Source organism: Lipotes vexillifer, unplaced genomic scaffold (genome assembly GCF_000442215.2).
Source record: "Lipotes vexillifer unplaced genomic scaffold, Lipotes_vexillifer_v1.1 scaffold504, whole genome shotgun sequence".
NCBI lineage: Eukaryota > Metazoa > Chordata > Mammalia > Artiodactyla > Lipotidae > Lipotes > Lipotes vexillifer.
In genome coordinates, this window is record NW_006785225.1 from 1,048,134 (window position 1) to 1,061,183 (window position 13,050).

At 41.1% G+C, this 13,050-nt stretch overlaps 1 protein-coding gene across 1 annotated transcript in view; it reads left to right on the forward strand.

Moving 5' to 3' along the window:
* Positions 1 to 1,372: 1,372 nt before the first annotated feature.
* The window catches only part of NAE1 (NEDD8 activating enzyme E1 subunit 1), a 25,699-nt gene continuing 14,021 nt past the window's right edge, over positions 1,373 to 13,050 (forward strand). The window contains 10 exon segments of the mRNA XM_007472287.1: positions 1,373 to 1,496; positions 4,662 to 4,765; positions 4,855 to 4,915; positions 6,640 to 6,670; positions 7,415 to 7,486; positions 7,717 to 7,796; positions 8,391 to 8,500; positions 10,387 to 10,496; positions 11,393 to 11,455; positions 11,844 to 11,907. Coding sequence (XP_007472349.1) covers positions 1,444 to 1,496; positions 4,662 to 4,765; positions 4,855 to 4,915; positions 6,640 to 6,670; positions 7,415 to 7,486; positions 7,717 to 7,796; positions 8,391 to 8,500; positions 10,387 to 10,496; positions 11,393 to 11,455; positions 11,844 to 11,907 — 748 coding nt within the window. The 5' untranslated portion in view covers positions 1,373 to 1,443.

Genomic DNA, 13,050 nt, shown 5'->3' on the forward strand with positions numbered 1-13,050 from the left:
TGCAGTCCATGATTGCACTGAACCCTCACCTGTCATCTTTTGACCTTCCCACATTCCGTGGTTGTATTTTATTATCCCTTATATTTCACCTGTCCAATTGGAGGACATGTGACAGCATAAGCACATGACAAACTGGGAGAGTCTCATGCCTCTGTTTCCCATCATTTGTGTTCCATGGGTGCTATGTAGGGGTCAGGGAAGTCATGAGTGGGTGTGCCCCCACCTGATCCTGGAGACAGCACCTAGGGGGAATTACATCCATCATCGGTGCATCATTACTGTCAAACTGTGCCCCTTCCCCTGTTCCCATTCCAGGGTGGGTTGGGGTGGAGATCTGTGCCCATTTTCACCTTATTTCAGGTAATTATTAACCTGAAGATGCTTGTAGCGTCTGGGAGATAGAGAGGAAGGAATCCTCATGTCCCTCCAGTCTCCTTTCTCTCCCCGTTCCTCATGGGGTAATCCCCTTCTTTGGCACCCATCCCCAAAGGGATGTTTCTTTTCAGGAAGTGGAGGGCTTTTACTTTTATGTTCTCTTCTCAGTCCTCGTGACCTGGCCCCTCAAACTTCCCCTGACCACTCGCTACCCTTCACCTAACTCCACACCACACCAAACTTTAGTGCCTCAGCCTGTCATGCCTTCTCTGCCTCCCAGGGATTACACCTGCTGTTCCTTCTGCTTAAAACATTCTACTTTGCCCACACCACGTGAAACATTCCTGGAGAGGGGGAGTGGGTGGGGTTCCTCTGCCCACCTCTCAGCTCCCCAGCTTCACATTGTCTAGTGAGTACTCGTTTATTATCCCTCTCCTGTCTTGGGACAATGAACTCCCCTAGAACAGAGCCCCAGACTTATTCCTCTTTGCATCTGCATTCAGGAGCAGCTAGCTTTGTGATTGGAAACCTGCCCTAGTGTGAGCTTGTTGAATCACAGGATGGAAGAAATGGGTGAATAATAATGATCATAATAATGAAAGTTATTATTCAGACATGATTTTTTGTGAGTCTTGTTCTGTGTATTCAAAATCTCATTAAAGACTAATAGAATTCTGTGAAGGAGGCTCATTTATCCCCATTGCACAGAGGAACAAACTGAGGAAATGAGCGGTAAAAAGCAGATCTCACAACCAGTAAGTGGTTAAAATCTAAATTTGCCTGATTCCAAAGCTAGAGTTCCCCACAGCTATTGCGTACATATTCTCGGACTGGCGGAATAGAGGGGCTGGTGCACTGGGGAGGACTAGATTACCAGCCCCGAGTCTGAGCTTTGGCCGCACACGCCTGGCGTACAGGCAACGCGTGCGCAGTGCAGTGGCGGCGCCCCCTGCGGGCAGCGCGCAGGAGGCAGCTGCAGCGAGGGGGGCTTAGTGCGCCTGCGCGCTCGTGGAGGTGGTGGCCGTCCTCGGTAGTTGCCCGGCGGTTCTCCGCGCGGCGGGCGCGGCCATGGCGCAGCCGGGAAAGCTGCTTAAGGAGCAGAAGTACGACCGGCAGCTGAGGTGAGCCAGGGCTCACCGAGTCGGGCGGGCCAGCGGGTTCCTCTGCGTCCGGGCCGGGGCTAAGCGGGCGGGCGGCGTGGTTGGGCCTCCCTCAGGCCTCCCACCGGGCTGGGCCGGGCCGTGCAGCCGGCGCTCAGGGTTCCGGCCTGGGGCCGGCGGTGCTTCTCGAGGGCCGGGACTCGCCTTCCCCGAGGGGCGCGCCCGCCCGCTCGCCACGCGGTGTGCAGGTCGAGGTGCACCGTCCCAGCGTCAGCCGGGTCACCGGGGCGGCTGCCAGTTCCACCTCGCTGTGCTCAGGCTTCTAGTTTTGCAGAATGAGGGGATCGGGAATACCCCATCCCGGCCGCAGAGAGCAGCACCGAGTCTTAGGTATTGTTCTAAGCCGGAGCTGTCCACTAGAAATATAATGCTAGTCTCATGTAAACCACCTGTGTAGTTATATATATATTTTGGTAGCCACATTAAGAAAGGAAAAATAAACAGGTGAAAATAATTTTAATAATGCAGTTTATTTTATTTAACCCAATATATCCAAAGTATTACCGTTTCAATGCATAATCAGTATAAAAAGTTATTCGAGATATTTAACATTTTTTTCCATTCTGTCCTTGAAATATAGCACTTTACACTTATAGCACATCTCAGTTTGGACTAGGCTTATTTCTAGTGCTCAATAGCCACATGTGGCTAATGGCTACCTTAATGGACACTGCAGGTCTAAGCCATCGGGCTGGTTCTTGATTACTTCCTCTCCCATGCCTTTTCTCCTAACACTCCCCATTCCTTATTTATTGATCATTTTCTGTGTGTTAAGGCAGCAGAAGTAACACAAATGTTTGGCCCTCTTCCTCTCTGGAGCCCCCAAGCCAGAAGTTACAGTGTGTCCCTAAGGACTGGAACCCATTTGTGCCTACAGCTTAGTGCTGTGTTAGGGGCTTTATGCACTCAATTCGGAGAGCAGCCTTGAAGGTAGATATTCTCTCTGCTCTATAGATGGGGAACCTGAGTCTTAGCAAAGTTCTGTAACCTGCCCAGTTTCCCATGTATTTGAACCAGGATGTAAACTCAGGTCCTTCTGGCTTTTTCAGAGCTGGTACTATCTGCTCCTGAGCTTCTGGGGAAAGAAGCAAGGTGGCAGAGCCCTTGTAACCAGCTTGTGTTCTCTTGTAAATTCTTGGAGATCCTTGTGTTTTGAATGCAGATGTAACCATACGTGACAGAGCTGAGAAGATATTTTAGATTACTAAGTAACTGACAAAAAAGCATTTTTGCTGAGTCCAGTCCATTTAAGGACCAAACTTTACCTTTCATCTTGAGAACTGTTTATTGGCTTTGAAGTGTCAGAGCGAAGCAGTTACAAGCAAAGCAGCAAAGCTGTTGAGCCAGCTAGCAGTCAACAGGCCCTGCTTTCCTTAGGCCAGCAAGAGAATAGAGAGGATTAATTTCTTGTTTGGGCCGTTTCTTGAAATATATTACCTAGAGATGCACCAGTATTCTTTTAGGCTTACTTTCCAACTACCCGGGTATCCATCAACCAAATATGTCAGGTGTCTTCTGTGTGCCCTACTTTCACAGAAAAAACAGACATTTCCAGTCTGTCTGGTTCTTCTAGGCTATTCCTCCATGCATTTGACAGCTATTCAGTGATCACTTATCCTGGGCAGGGCACTGTATCGGGCATTGGGGTTCCAGTGGTGAACAGTGGGAGTGGTCTGGACCCTTATGGAGCTTAGAGTGGAATGGAGAGATGGGTGTTCAGCAAATAAAACACCAAATGAGGGCTTCCCTGGTGGCACAGTGGTTAAGAATCTGCCTGCCAATGTAGGGGACACGGGTTCGATCCCTGGTCTGGGAAGATCCCACATGCTGCAGAGTAACTAAGCCCACGCGCCACAACTACTGAGCCTGCACTCTGGAGCCCACGAGCCACAACTCCCGAAGCCTGCGTGCCTAGAGCCTGTGCTCCGCAACAAGAGAGGCCACCGCACCGCAACGAAGAGTAGCCCCGGCTCGCTGCAACTAGAGAAAGCCCAGGCACAGCAACGAAGACCAAGCACAGCCAAAAATAAATAAATAAAATAAATTAATTAAAGAAAAAAACCCCAAATGTGGCAGTTACAGTTGTGATATGCTCTGGAGTACATATGGGCTACATAAAAAGAGGGAATCTGCTTTAGATCAGGTGACAGGGAAGGCACCTTAAAGTCTATCAGTCGTCCAGGCTATGAAATTTTTCTTATGATTTGGGCTCCCGCTATACTAGTTCCTATACTGACAAGAAAAGATACGTTAGTTAATAGGCTTTCTGGGCGAAGGTAACCAGGTTGGATCAGCTGTCATGATGCTTATTTGATCATGTACCTTGCCATGTTGATGATATGCTGGTGTGACAGGATATAACATATATTTCTAATCCTTATTACATCTTTCTGTTTGTTAATGTATGCATTTATTAATCATGCTATTAGAATGTTCATTGGGAATTACATTTTAAAGCACTCTTATTGAAGTCAGTGTGAAGGCTTTTCAGATGATAATTCAGTTTTCTTGGTAAAGCTTTTCTCACTCTTGCAGATGTCATGGTGATAAGTCCTATGTCAAGATCTTAAATATTCTGGATCCCTATAACTTAAGGAGAAATGAAATAGAGAATAATAGGTTTTAAATCTAAGGTACTTCTCGGGACTTTCCTGGCGGTCCAGTGGTTAAGATTCCACACTTGCACTGCAGGGGGCGCAGGTTCAATCCCTGGGAGGAGAACCAAGATCCCACATGGCCCACATGCCGCGTGACACGGCCAAAAAAAAGAATAATAATAATAAATAAATCTAAAGTTCTTCACTAATGTTAATGACTACAAAGACTTTCTGTTCTGTAAGTTATCTGGCTTGAAAAGAGTAATGGACTAGGAGCTGGAAGGCCAAATTTTTAGTTCTGATTTAACCCCCCCTTTAACCATGCCAGGCATCAACCTGTTTGAGTCTCAGGTTAGTCAGCTATATAATCCCCGTAACACCTCCTGCTGTTCCTGTCTCACATATTTGCCATGGTTGTCACATCAGTTATTCTATACGAGAACACTTTAAAGATCAAAGATCATGATTCAGATAAAGTTGTATTTTCATGAAAGCTTTTAAAATGTTAAATTTGTGTATTCTTTTGTAGGTTGTGGGGTGATCATGGGCAAGAGGCTTTAGAATCTGCTCATGTTTGCCTAATAAATGCAACAGCTACAGGAACTGAAATTCTTAAAAACTTGGTACTACCAGGTATTATAGTTTTGTTGTTGTAAATTTACTTCTTTGAGGTTTTGAGCTAGAAATATATATTCTTGACTGACTCTTGTTTTGTCTCCCAGGTATTGGTTCATTTACAATTATTGATGGAAATCAGGTCAGCGGAGAAGATGCTGGAAATAAGTATGTTCTATTCTTTTCAAATACCTGCATGTTAGGGAAGGCAGTGCATTGTCATGGGAGAGCAAGGCGTGAATCCCAGCTTCAACTCCTCAATCAGGGTGACTTAACTTCCAGGTGGAAATAGTCCCTATGCTTAGGATCATGGCAAGGATGAAGTGAGTTAATATAGGTAGAGTGCTAGCACAGTGTCTGGCAAATAGGCCTTTAGGAAAAGATACCCGTCATTACTGTCTTCATTGTTGTTATTAATGAAAAAGGGTAGTCATTATTACTTTATTTGTGAAACCTGGATCCTTCCTGAGTCCTTATATTGATTCCTAGATGTTAGTATATAATTAACAATAATTGTATTTTCGGATTATAAGATAGTAAAAGCTACCTTTTGTTTGTGGTGTCTTCTAAGCTTAGTCCAGGTATATCTCTTTCTACACTACACTGTCTGTAAAAATGCTGTTCGTTTATTTTTTTATAAATTTATTTATTTAATTTATTTTATTTTTTTTGCTGTGTTGGGTCTTCGTTACTGTGCACAGGTTTTCTCTAGTTGCGGCGAGCAGGCGTTACTCTTTGTTGCAGTGTGCAGGCTTCTCACTGCGGTGGCTTCTCTGGTTGCGCAGCACGGGCTCTAGGTGCGTGGGCTTCACTAGTTGCGGCACGCGGGCTCTAGAGCACAGGCTCAGCAGTTGTGGTGCACGGGCTTAGTTGCTCTGCAGCATGTGGGATCTTCCCGGGCCAGGGCTCAAACCCGTGTCCCCTGCATTGGCAGGTGGATTCTTAACCACTGCGCCACCAGGGAAGCCCTAAAAATGCTGTTTTAAAGATGACCTGCATATCATTCTTTAAAGATGATCATATTTAGACTTTCAGAGCATTTCCCAATTTGGATTTCATGCTTGCTTTTTCAGGGACTTGGAGTCTGAGATCTCTCATTATATTTGTCAGTAAACAACAACAATGAGTAAATAGAAGGGAAATCAGAATTTGGTTCATATTGAGCTTTGTTATCTTTTCTCTGGGTGGTAATACAAGTTTCACTACCACAACACCCTTTTATTGGTATCTATAAAGAAAAAGTCCTTTTATCTTTGCTTGCTTGGTTGGTTAGAACAGGGTATAGTAAGAATGAGGTTTCTTTCTCTTGTGGAGCTGCTGAGCTTGTGCTCCAAGGGTACCCTGACTCTGATCAGCAGACTCAGATCTGGACCTTGGGGCACAACAAGGGTATGTGTGGGAGGAAGCCTGAATAAATCTGTTATAGTTACCTGCAAAAGCAGACTGTTCAATGCAGCATTTCCCAAGTGTGGTCAGTAGCTGTTAAATGGGCAAATGGATTCCATGGTCAAATGAGTTTGGGAAATGGGTCAAATGAAACTAAATATTTCTTTAGTGTAAGACTTTAATATCATGCATATTACATATATCATGAATTTCCAAGAGAGAATATAACATATGTTGTTTCCCAAACTTTTTAAAGCCCGGGAACCCTTTTCTCTCAGAGCATTTTGTGAAATTCATGTTCTGTGGTACATACTTTGGGAAACATTGATTTATTAGCCTGTCTTTGGTTACAAGTTTCATCCAGCTTTCTTCCTCCAGGAAGGCTGTTACAGTCTGTAATTAAAATATAGTTTGTTTTAAACTATGAATGAAATGCACCTGGTATTACAAATAACCTTTCCTTTATAGTCAGAGAAGCCATTAAATTTGTTTTTATTCTGTTTTAGTTTTTTCCTTCAGAGAAGCAGTATTGGCAAGGTAAAAAATCAGTTTGTTATAGAATATAGTTGTATTTGAACATCTAGTGATGCCACTATGTTTCGATTGTTTGAAAAGCTTTACTTTCAAAGAGCTTATTCCTCTGAGAAAAAAGCTAATTACCTCATTTTTTTTCTGATCTCGTAAATCTTTATATGCTTGGTAGTTTAAGAACTTAGAAGTACTGTTCGTGTTTTTATTATTCTGTATTAAAGTTAAATATTCAGTGATGTTAATGTTCAGAGGTTGGAGTATTTTGGTTAAGAAGATTTTTTTTTTTTTTACCAAGAGTTAGTCAGAATGTGTCTTATTTTTGTATTTCATATTAAAAATCTTACAAAACCATATGGGTCAACTTAGTATAGTATTCTGAATAGAAATGACGGTTTCTTTAATGACTGACCTCTCATGTGCAGGACTGTAAATGTGGGAGGTTACAGTAAGTCTCAACTTGACTCAGAATCTCCCTGCCTGCTCCCCAGGGTTTTCTGGTCATTTGCCTAATCAGAAAAGTGGAGTGCAAGTCATGTAAGCATTTAAGAATTCTGAATAATGATGGTTTAGCTCTGTTTTAAGTAATACTCTGATTTAGTCCCAGTTTAAACACTATGAAAAGCAGAGTTGTCATATCTGTGCATGGAATTTGGATTGTTTTACAGTGTTTTTGCCTGATCTGTAAATTAGGGGGTTACATTTTAACCAAATTTTTTTCTAATTCGAGTAAAATGTTTTGTTTTTAAAAAGAACCGAGCTCAAGCCGCCATGGAATTCTTACAAGAATTAAATAACGATGTCTCTGGGAATTTTGTGGAAGAGGTATATATATATACACACATTATTATTTCTGGTCAGAAATTTAATTTTTTAGTAATTCAGAGCCCTAGGAATTTAGAATTTTGAATCTTTGTATATTTATGTTGAGAGTTGAATTATTTTAACATTGGAGTCTAGCATTTACCTCACTTGTTCTAAAGTAGCTTAACTGCTTCTGTCATCTTTAATATGATTGTCAAATTGTTGGATTTTCTTTCCCCTGTCCTATTTAGAGTCCAGAAAACCTTCTAGACAATGATCCTTCATTTTTCTGTAGGTTTACCATTGTGGTTGCAACTCAGCTTCCTGAAAGGTAAATTTTTAAGTTAATTTGTTTTTATTTTAATCTCTTATTAGATTTGCATAGTTTTGTTTTCTCTACAGAGTCTGTGGTCTTTAAAATTCTTAAACTCCATAGAAACCTTTAATTAGAAGTGCTTATAGATCTCCAGCACTAAAAAGATAGGGAAGAGAAAAATACTGAGATGTGAAACTTAAAAAAATATATATTTAGAACAGTTAAATTGAACATTGGTTATTTTTTTAGTGAAACAAAAACTAGTTAGAATTAATTATAGGGAGTGCTTGGCGCTGTATACAAAGGTTTTATAAATATTTTCTTCATTATGGAAATGTAGGAGATGTCTTTCAGTAGCATTCTCCCTAATACAAAGGACTAGGTTTTCATATGTCTCTAGTCCAAAAGATATACTTTCTTTGAGACTGCAACCTTGTGGAATTTCTTGCTTTTCAGCATATGTTTATGTAAATATGCTGTTTATGTAAATGCAATAGATATATCTTTGCATTTGTTATTTAGTAAGAAAGTTGCTTTATTTTAAAGCATTTTCACATTTGGCATGTTTCCATTTGCTTATGTTCTTATCTTTTGTGCCTTCTTTTACAGTACATTACTACGTTTAGCAGATGTCCTCTGGAGTTCCCAAATCCCTCTTTTGATCTGTAGGACATATGGACTAGTTGGTTATATGAGGATCATTATAAAAGAACATCCAGGTAAAATTGTTGCACATATGGGGCTTCCTATTGGTTGCTTTAGCTATAATTTTAGGAACTTGACAATTTAGAAAGTCAATTTTAAATCACAGAGTAAATTTGTAGCAGCTCAACTCTGGTTATACGTTCAGAGTGGCAGTCAGAATCAGTAGGCTTTAATCTTTGTATTTCCTTTACTTAGCATTATAGAAGGATACAAAGCAGGAGATGCAACAGGTGCAGCTGCTTCATCTTATTAGGAGGCCCAGCAGCTATGCAAATACCTAGCTTTTTTTGCCTCCTAACCTACATAGGGCATGTATGTCTGGCACAGATAAGAGCCAAGGTATGTGGGTTACACTGACACAGAAAGGATATGCCACCTTTTCCCCCACCAATATTCTATCCCATTCTCATACAGGCACTGGGCTTCCCCAGTTCAGGTGTAATTGCACACAGCAAGCAAGGCATTTACCTAACTACTGTTCCAAGGAAACAGTGTTTATAGGAGACTGAACTCATCCATAGGCAGGCTTGCATCAGTTCAAGTCCCTTTATTTAGAAAATTTTAATCTTAAATCATCATATAAAGTTTTCGTTCAGTACTCCTGCATTGCTCTGAGCCAGGTACTCTGCTAGTGTAATGACAGTTATTGGCATTGGTAGCATCACTGAAAAGTGGTGTCTGCCTGGGCAGCTAAGGAGTGGCTTTTGAGGATAAGTTTTTGGCGGTGGTGCTGGGTCATTTAAGAGTTGTAAGTAGGAAAGTGATGAGGTAAACATTTTGTTTTAAACCAGTCACTCTGAAACCCGGTGGAGAATGAATGGATTTGAAGGGGCAAAGATTGGAGGCCAGGGTTGCTTTTAGGAGATTTTCAGTAGTCTAGGTGAGAGAAAGAGAGAGAGCCCCTGACTGAGGGCAGATGTTATAAGGATAGGGAAGAGGGGGTAGATGGTAATGAAGGTTAACATTGCTAGCTGTGTGCCTGCCTTTATGTGGATTATTTCATTTAATCTTTCCAAAATGCTTGTAAGGCAGATACTGTTTTATCTGCGTTTTACAGGTAAGGATGCTGAGGCATAGAGAGATTACGTTATTTGCCTAAGGTCACACAGCTAGCAAGTGACAGAATGGAGCCTAGCTCTAAACACTCGCTGAAATTACACACTTTCCCATGCTCCGCTATGTGGAGAGCTGTGTATGAAGTGACATCAGGATGTGGGGAGTGACTGATACTGGGCCAAGGAAGCTCGAAGTCAGGGAAGACCATCACATTTCTAGGGAAAAGGTCTAGGTAGATGGTGATGCTGTCTGTTGAAGACCACAGGCGGAGGAAGGGTAGGTTGTTGGGTGCTATCAGAACACAAATTTTACCTATTTTGATCTTTTCCAATTGTAATAACAAGAAAATTCTTCACTAGAGGAATCTTGGTTTTACCTTTATTAAAACTATAGTCCAAAAAAAACCCCAAAACTATAGTCCACTTAAAATTTGTGCATTTAGTAAAATACAAATTTATATGTATATGTAAATTTAACTCAATAATGAACAAAACAATGAGAAAAACCTGTAGGCCCTATGCCCATTTAAAAATTAAGATTTCCGGGCTTCCCTGGTGGCACAGTGGTTGAGAGTCCGCCTGCTGATGCAGGGGACACGGGTTCGTGCCCCAGTCCGGGAAGATCCCACATGCCGTGGAGTGGCTGGGCCCGTGAGCCATGGCCACTGAGCCTGCGCGTCCGGATCCTGTGCTCCGCAACAGGAGAGGCCACAACAGTGAGAGAGGCCCGTGTACCGCAAAAAAAAAAAAAAAAATTACAGATTTCCTAAGTTCCTATAATGTATGTACTGCCAGCAGTATTGCTAAAGAAGTAAGTTTATCTTTTGGGATTATTTGTTTCACAGTAATAGAATCTCATCCAGATAATGCATTAGAGGATCTACGACTGGATAAGCCATTTCCTGAACTGAGAGAACATTTTCAGTCTTATGATTTGGATCATATGGAAAAAAAGGTTGGTAGTGTGTGTGACCTTCCATTTATAGGTAAACTTAAAACTTTGTTTTTAACCTAAGGTTTTTGAATTACAAAGTGAGGAAATACTATAAACCTCCATAGTCCTGTCATCCAGGTCACATAGTAACAACATTGTACGTAATTTGTTTTAAATAAATCTATCTTTCCCCAAAATTTAAAAACTTTTTTATTGAAGAAAAGTACATTAACTGAACATATCTGTAATCAACACCCAGGTCAAGAAATTGGACATTAACATATCCCAGAAGCCCTCTTCATGGCTCTTTCCTGAACAAATAGATGTCCTTTTTAAAACAATTTGAATTTGGGGTGGTGTTTGTTGAAATTGACTCCTCTTAAAACTTATTTTTAGTGTTTGAGAATTACCAAGGCAACTGTATATTTCATTATAGAAATAATGATATTTATAACAGGCCATGTAATTTAAGGCATATATATAATTTCCTTTTTTTTTTTTTCCCTGACTACCCATTAATTAAATGCAGGTATTTGTTTCATCAGAAAACACAGAAAGGATCCCTTTTCCTTAGTCTAGGATTGGTATCTGAAATCAAGATACTTGAGCTTTGTTTTTGGGTGGCAGTCCCTGAGACAGTTTTCTTAATGGTAAAATGGGGACAATCATAGTATATACCTGCCTTATTAGAATTAAATTGGACACTGCCTTCAAAATCTTTGTAAAGCAGTTTTTGTTAACCCAGTTCATTTTCCTTCGTTCATTATTCCACATATACTGAGAGATGTAAACATTGTTGAATAATTGAATTTAATATTGTTGAATTTGTTGAAAATGATATGGTATAGTGAAAAATAAATGTTAACTAATTAATGTTAACCAATACTGATATTTCCTTTGATTCTTTTTATTTTTAGGACCATAGCCACACTCCATGGATTGTGATCGTAGCTAAATATTTAGCACAGTGGTATAGTGAAGTATGTCCTTTCTTGAAAAAAGAAATTCCATATATGACTGTATTTTTTCAGTTTATTATAAAGAATTTCATTGGAGGAGGTGGGACATTGATGTTTTTTCCTTATGTGGTTATAGGGCAGCTGATTTAAACGGCTAGTTTAAATCTAGCAGTTTCTCTTTTGATACTGACATTTTTATTAACAAAATGAAATTTAAACAAATGTCATTCTGAAACTGGCAGTGGGGAATGAATGTAGAGAAATGGCCCACAGTTTCTGTTTTCTATCAAGTCAGCTGATTTCACCAAGGTGAAAATGAAATCTCATATGGATAGGGGGAAACTGGACTTTCAGTTTCCATATTTTGAGTTTTTACAACTAGATTAAAAATTTTTTTAACCCAATTTAGACAAATGGACGAATACCTAAAACGTATAAAGAAAAAGAAGACTTCAGAGATTTGATTAGACAAGGTAATATGGGATGTGATTAACTATATAAAGTTTGAAAAGCATATTGCTTGAAGCTAATGTTTATTGGATTTCTGTCAACACCTTTGTCAGATGATGCCATCATGAGCTTTTTTTTTTTTATTTTTGGCTGCATTGGGTCTTCGTTGCTGCACATGGGCTTTCTTTACTTGCGGTGAGCGGGGGCTACTCTTTGCTTCGTTGCGCGGGCTTCTCATCGCGGTGGCTTCTCTTGTTGAGGAGCACAGGCTCTAGGCACGTGGGCTTCAGTAGTTGTGGCTTGTGGGCTCTAGAGTGCAGGCTCAGTAGTTTTGGCGCACGGGCTTAGTTGCTCCGCAGCATGTGGGATCTTCCTGGACCAGGACTTGAACCGGTGTCCGCTGCATTGGCAGGCGGATTCTTAACGACTGCGCCACCAGGGAAGCCCCCATCATGAGCTTTTATTTTATTTTCCTCGGGAGGTTAAGGAGCCACTCCTTGTGTAGTTTTAAGAATGACTACATCTTAAATGGATAAAGAAGATGTGGCACATATATACGATGGAATATTACTCAGCCATAAAAAGAAACGAAATTGAGCTATTTGTAATGAGGTGGATAGACCTAGAGTCTGTCATGTAGAGTGAAGTAAGTCAGAAAGAGAAAGACAAATACCGTATGCTATCACATATATATGGAATTTAAGAAAAAAAAAATGTCATGAAGAACCTAGGGGTAAGACAGGAATAAAGACACAGGCCTACTGGAGAACGGACTTGAGGATATGGCGAGGGGGAAGGGTGAGCTGTGACAGGGCGAGAGAGAGGCATGGACATATATACACTAACAAACGTAAGGTAGATAGCTAGTGGGAAGCAGCCGCATGGCACAGGGATATCAGCTAGGTGCTTTGTGACCGCCTGGAGGGGTGGGATAGGGAGGGTGGAAGGGAGGGAGACGCAAGAGGGAAGAGATGTGGGAACATATGTATATGTATAACTGATTCACTTTGTTATAAAGCAGAAACTAACACACCATTGTAAAGCAATTATACCCCAATAAAGATGTTAAAAATTTATATATATTGATAGGGGCTTCCCTGGTGGCGCAGTGGTTCAGAGTCCGCCTGCCGATGCAGGGGACACGGATTCGTGCCCCCGGCCGGGAA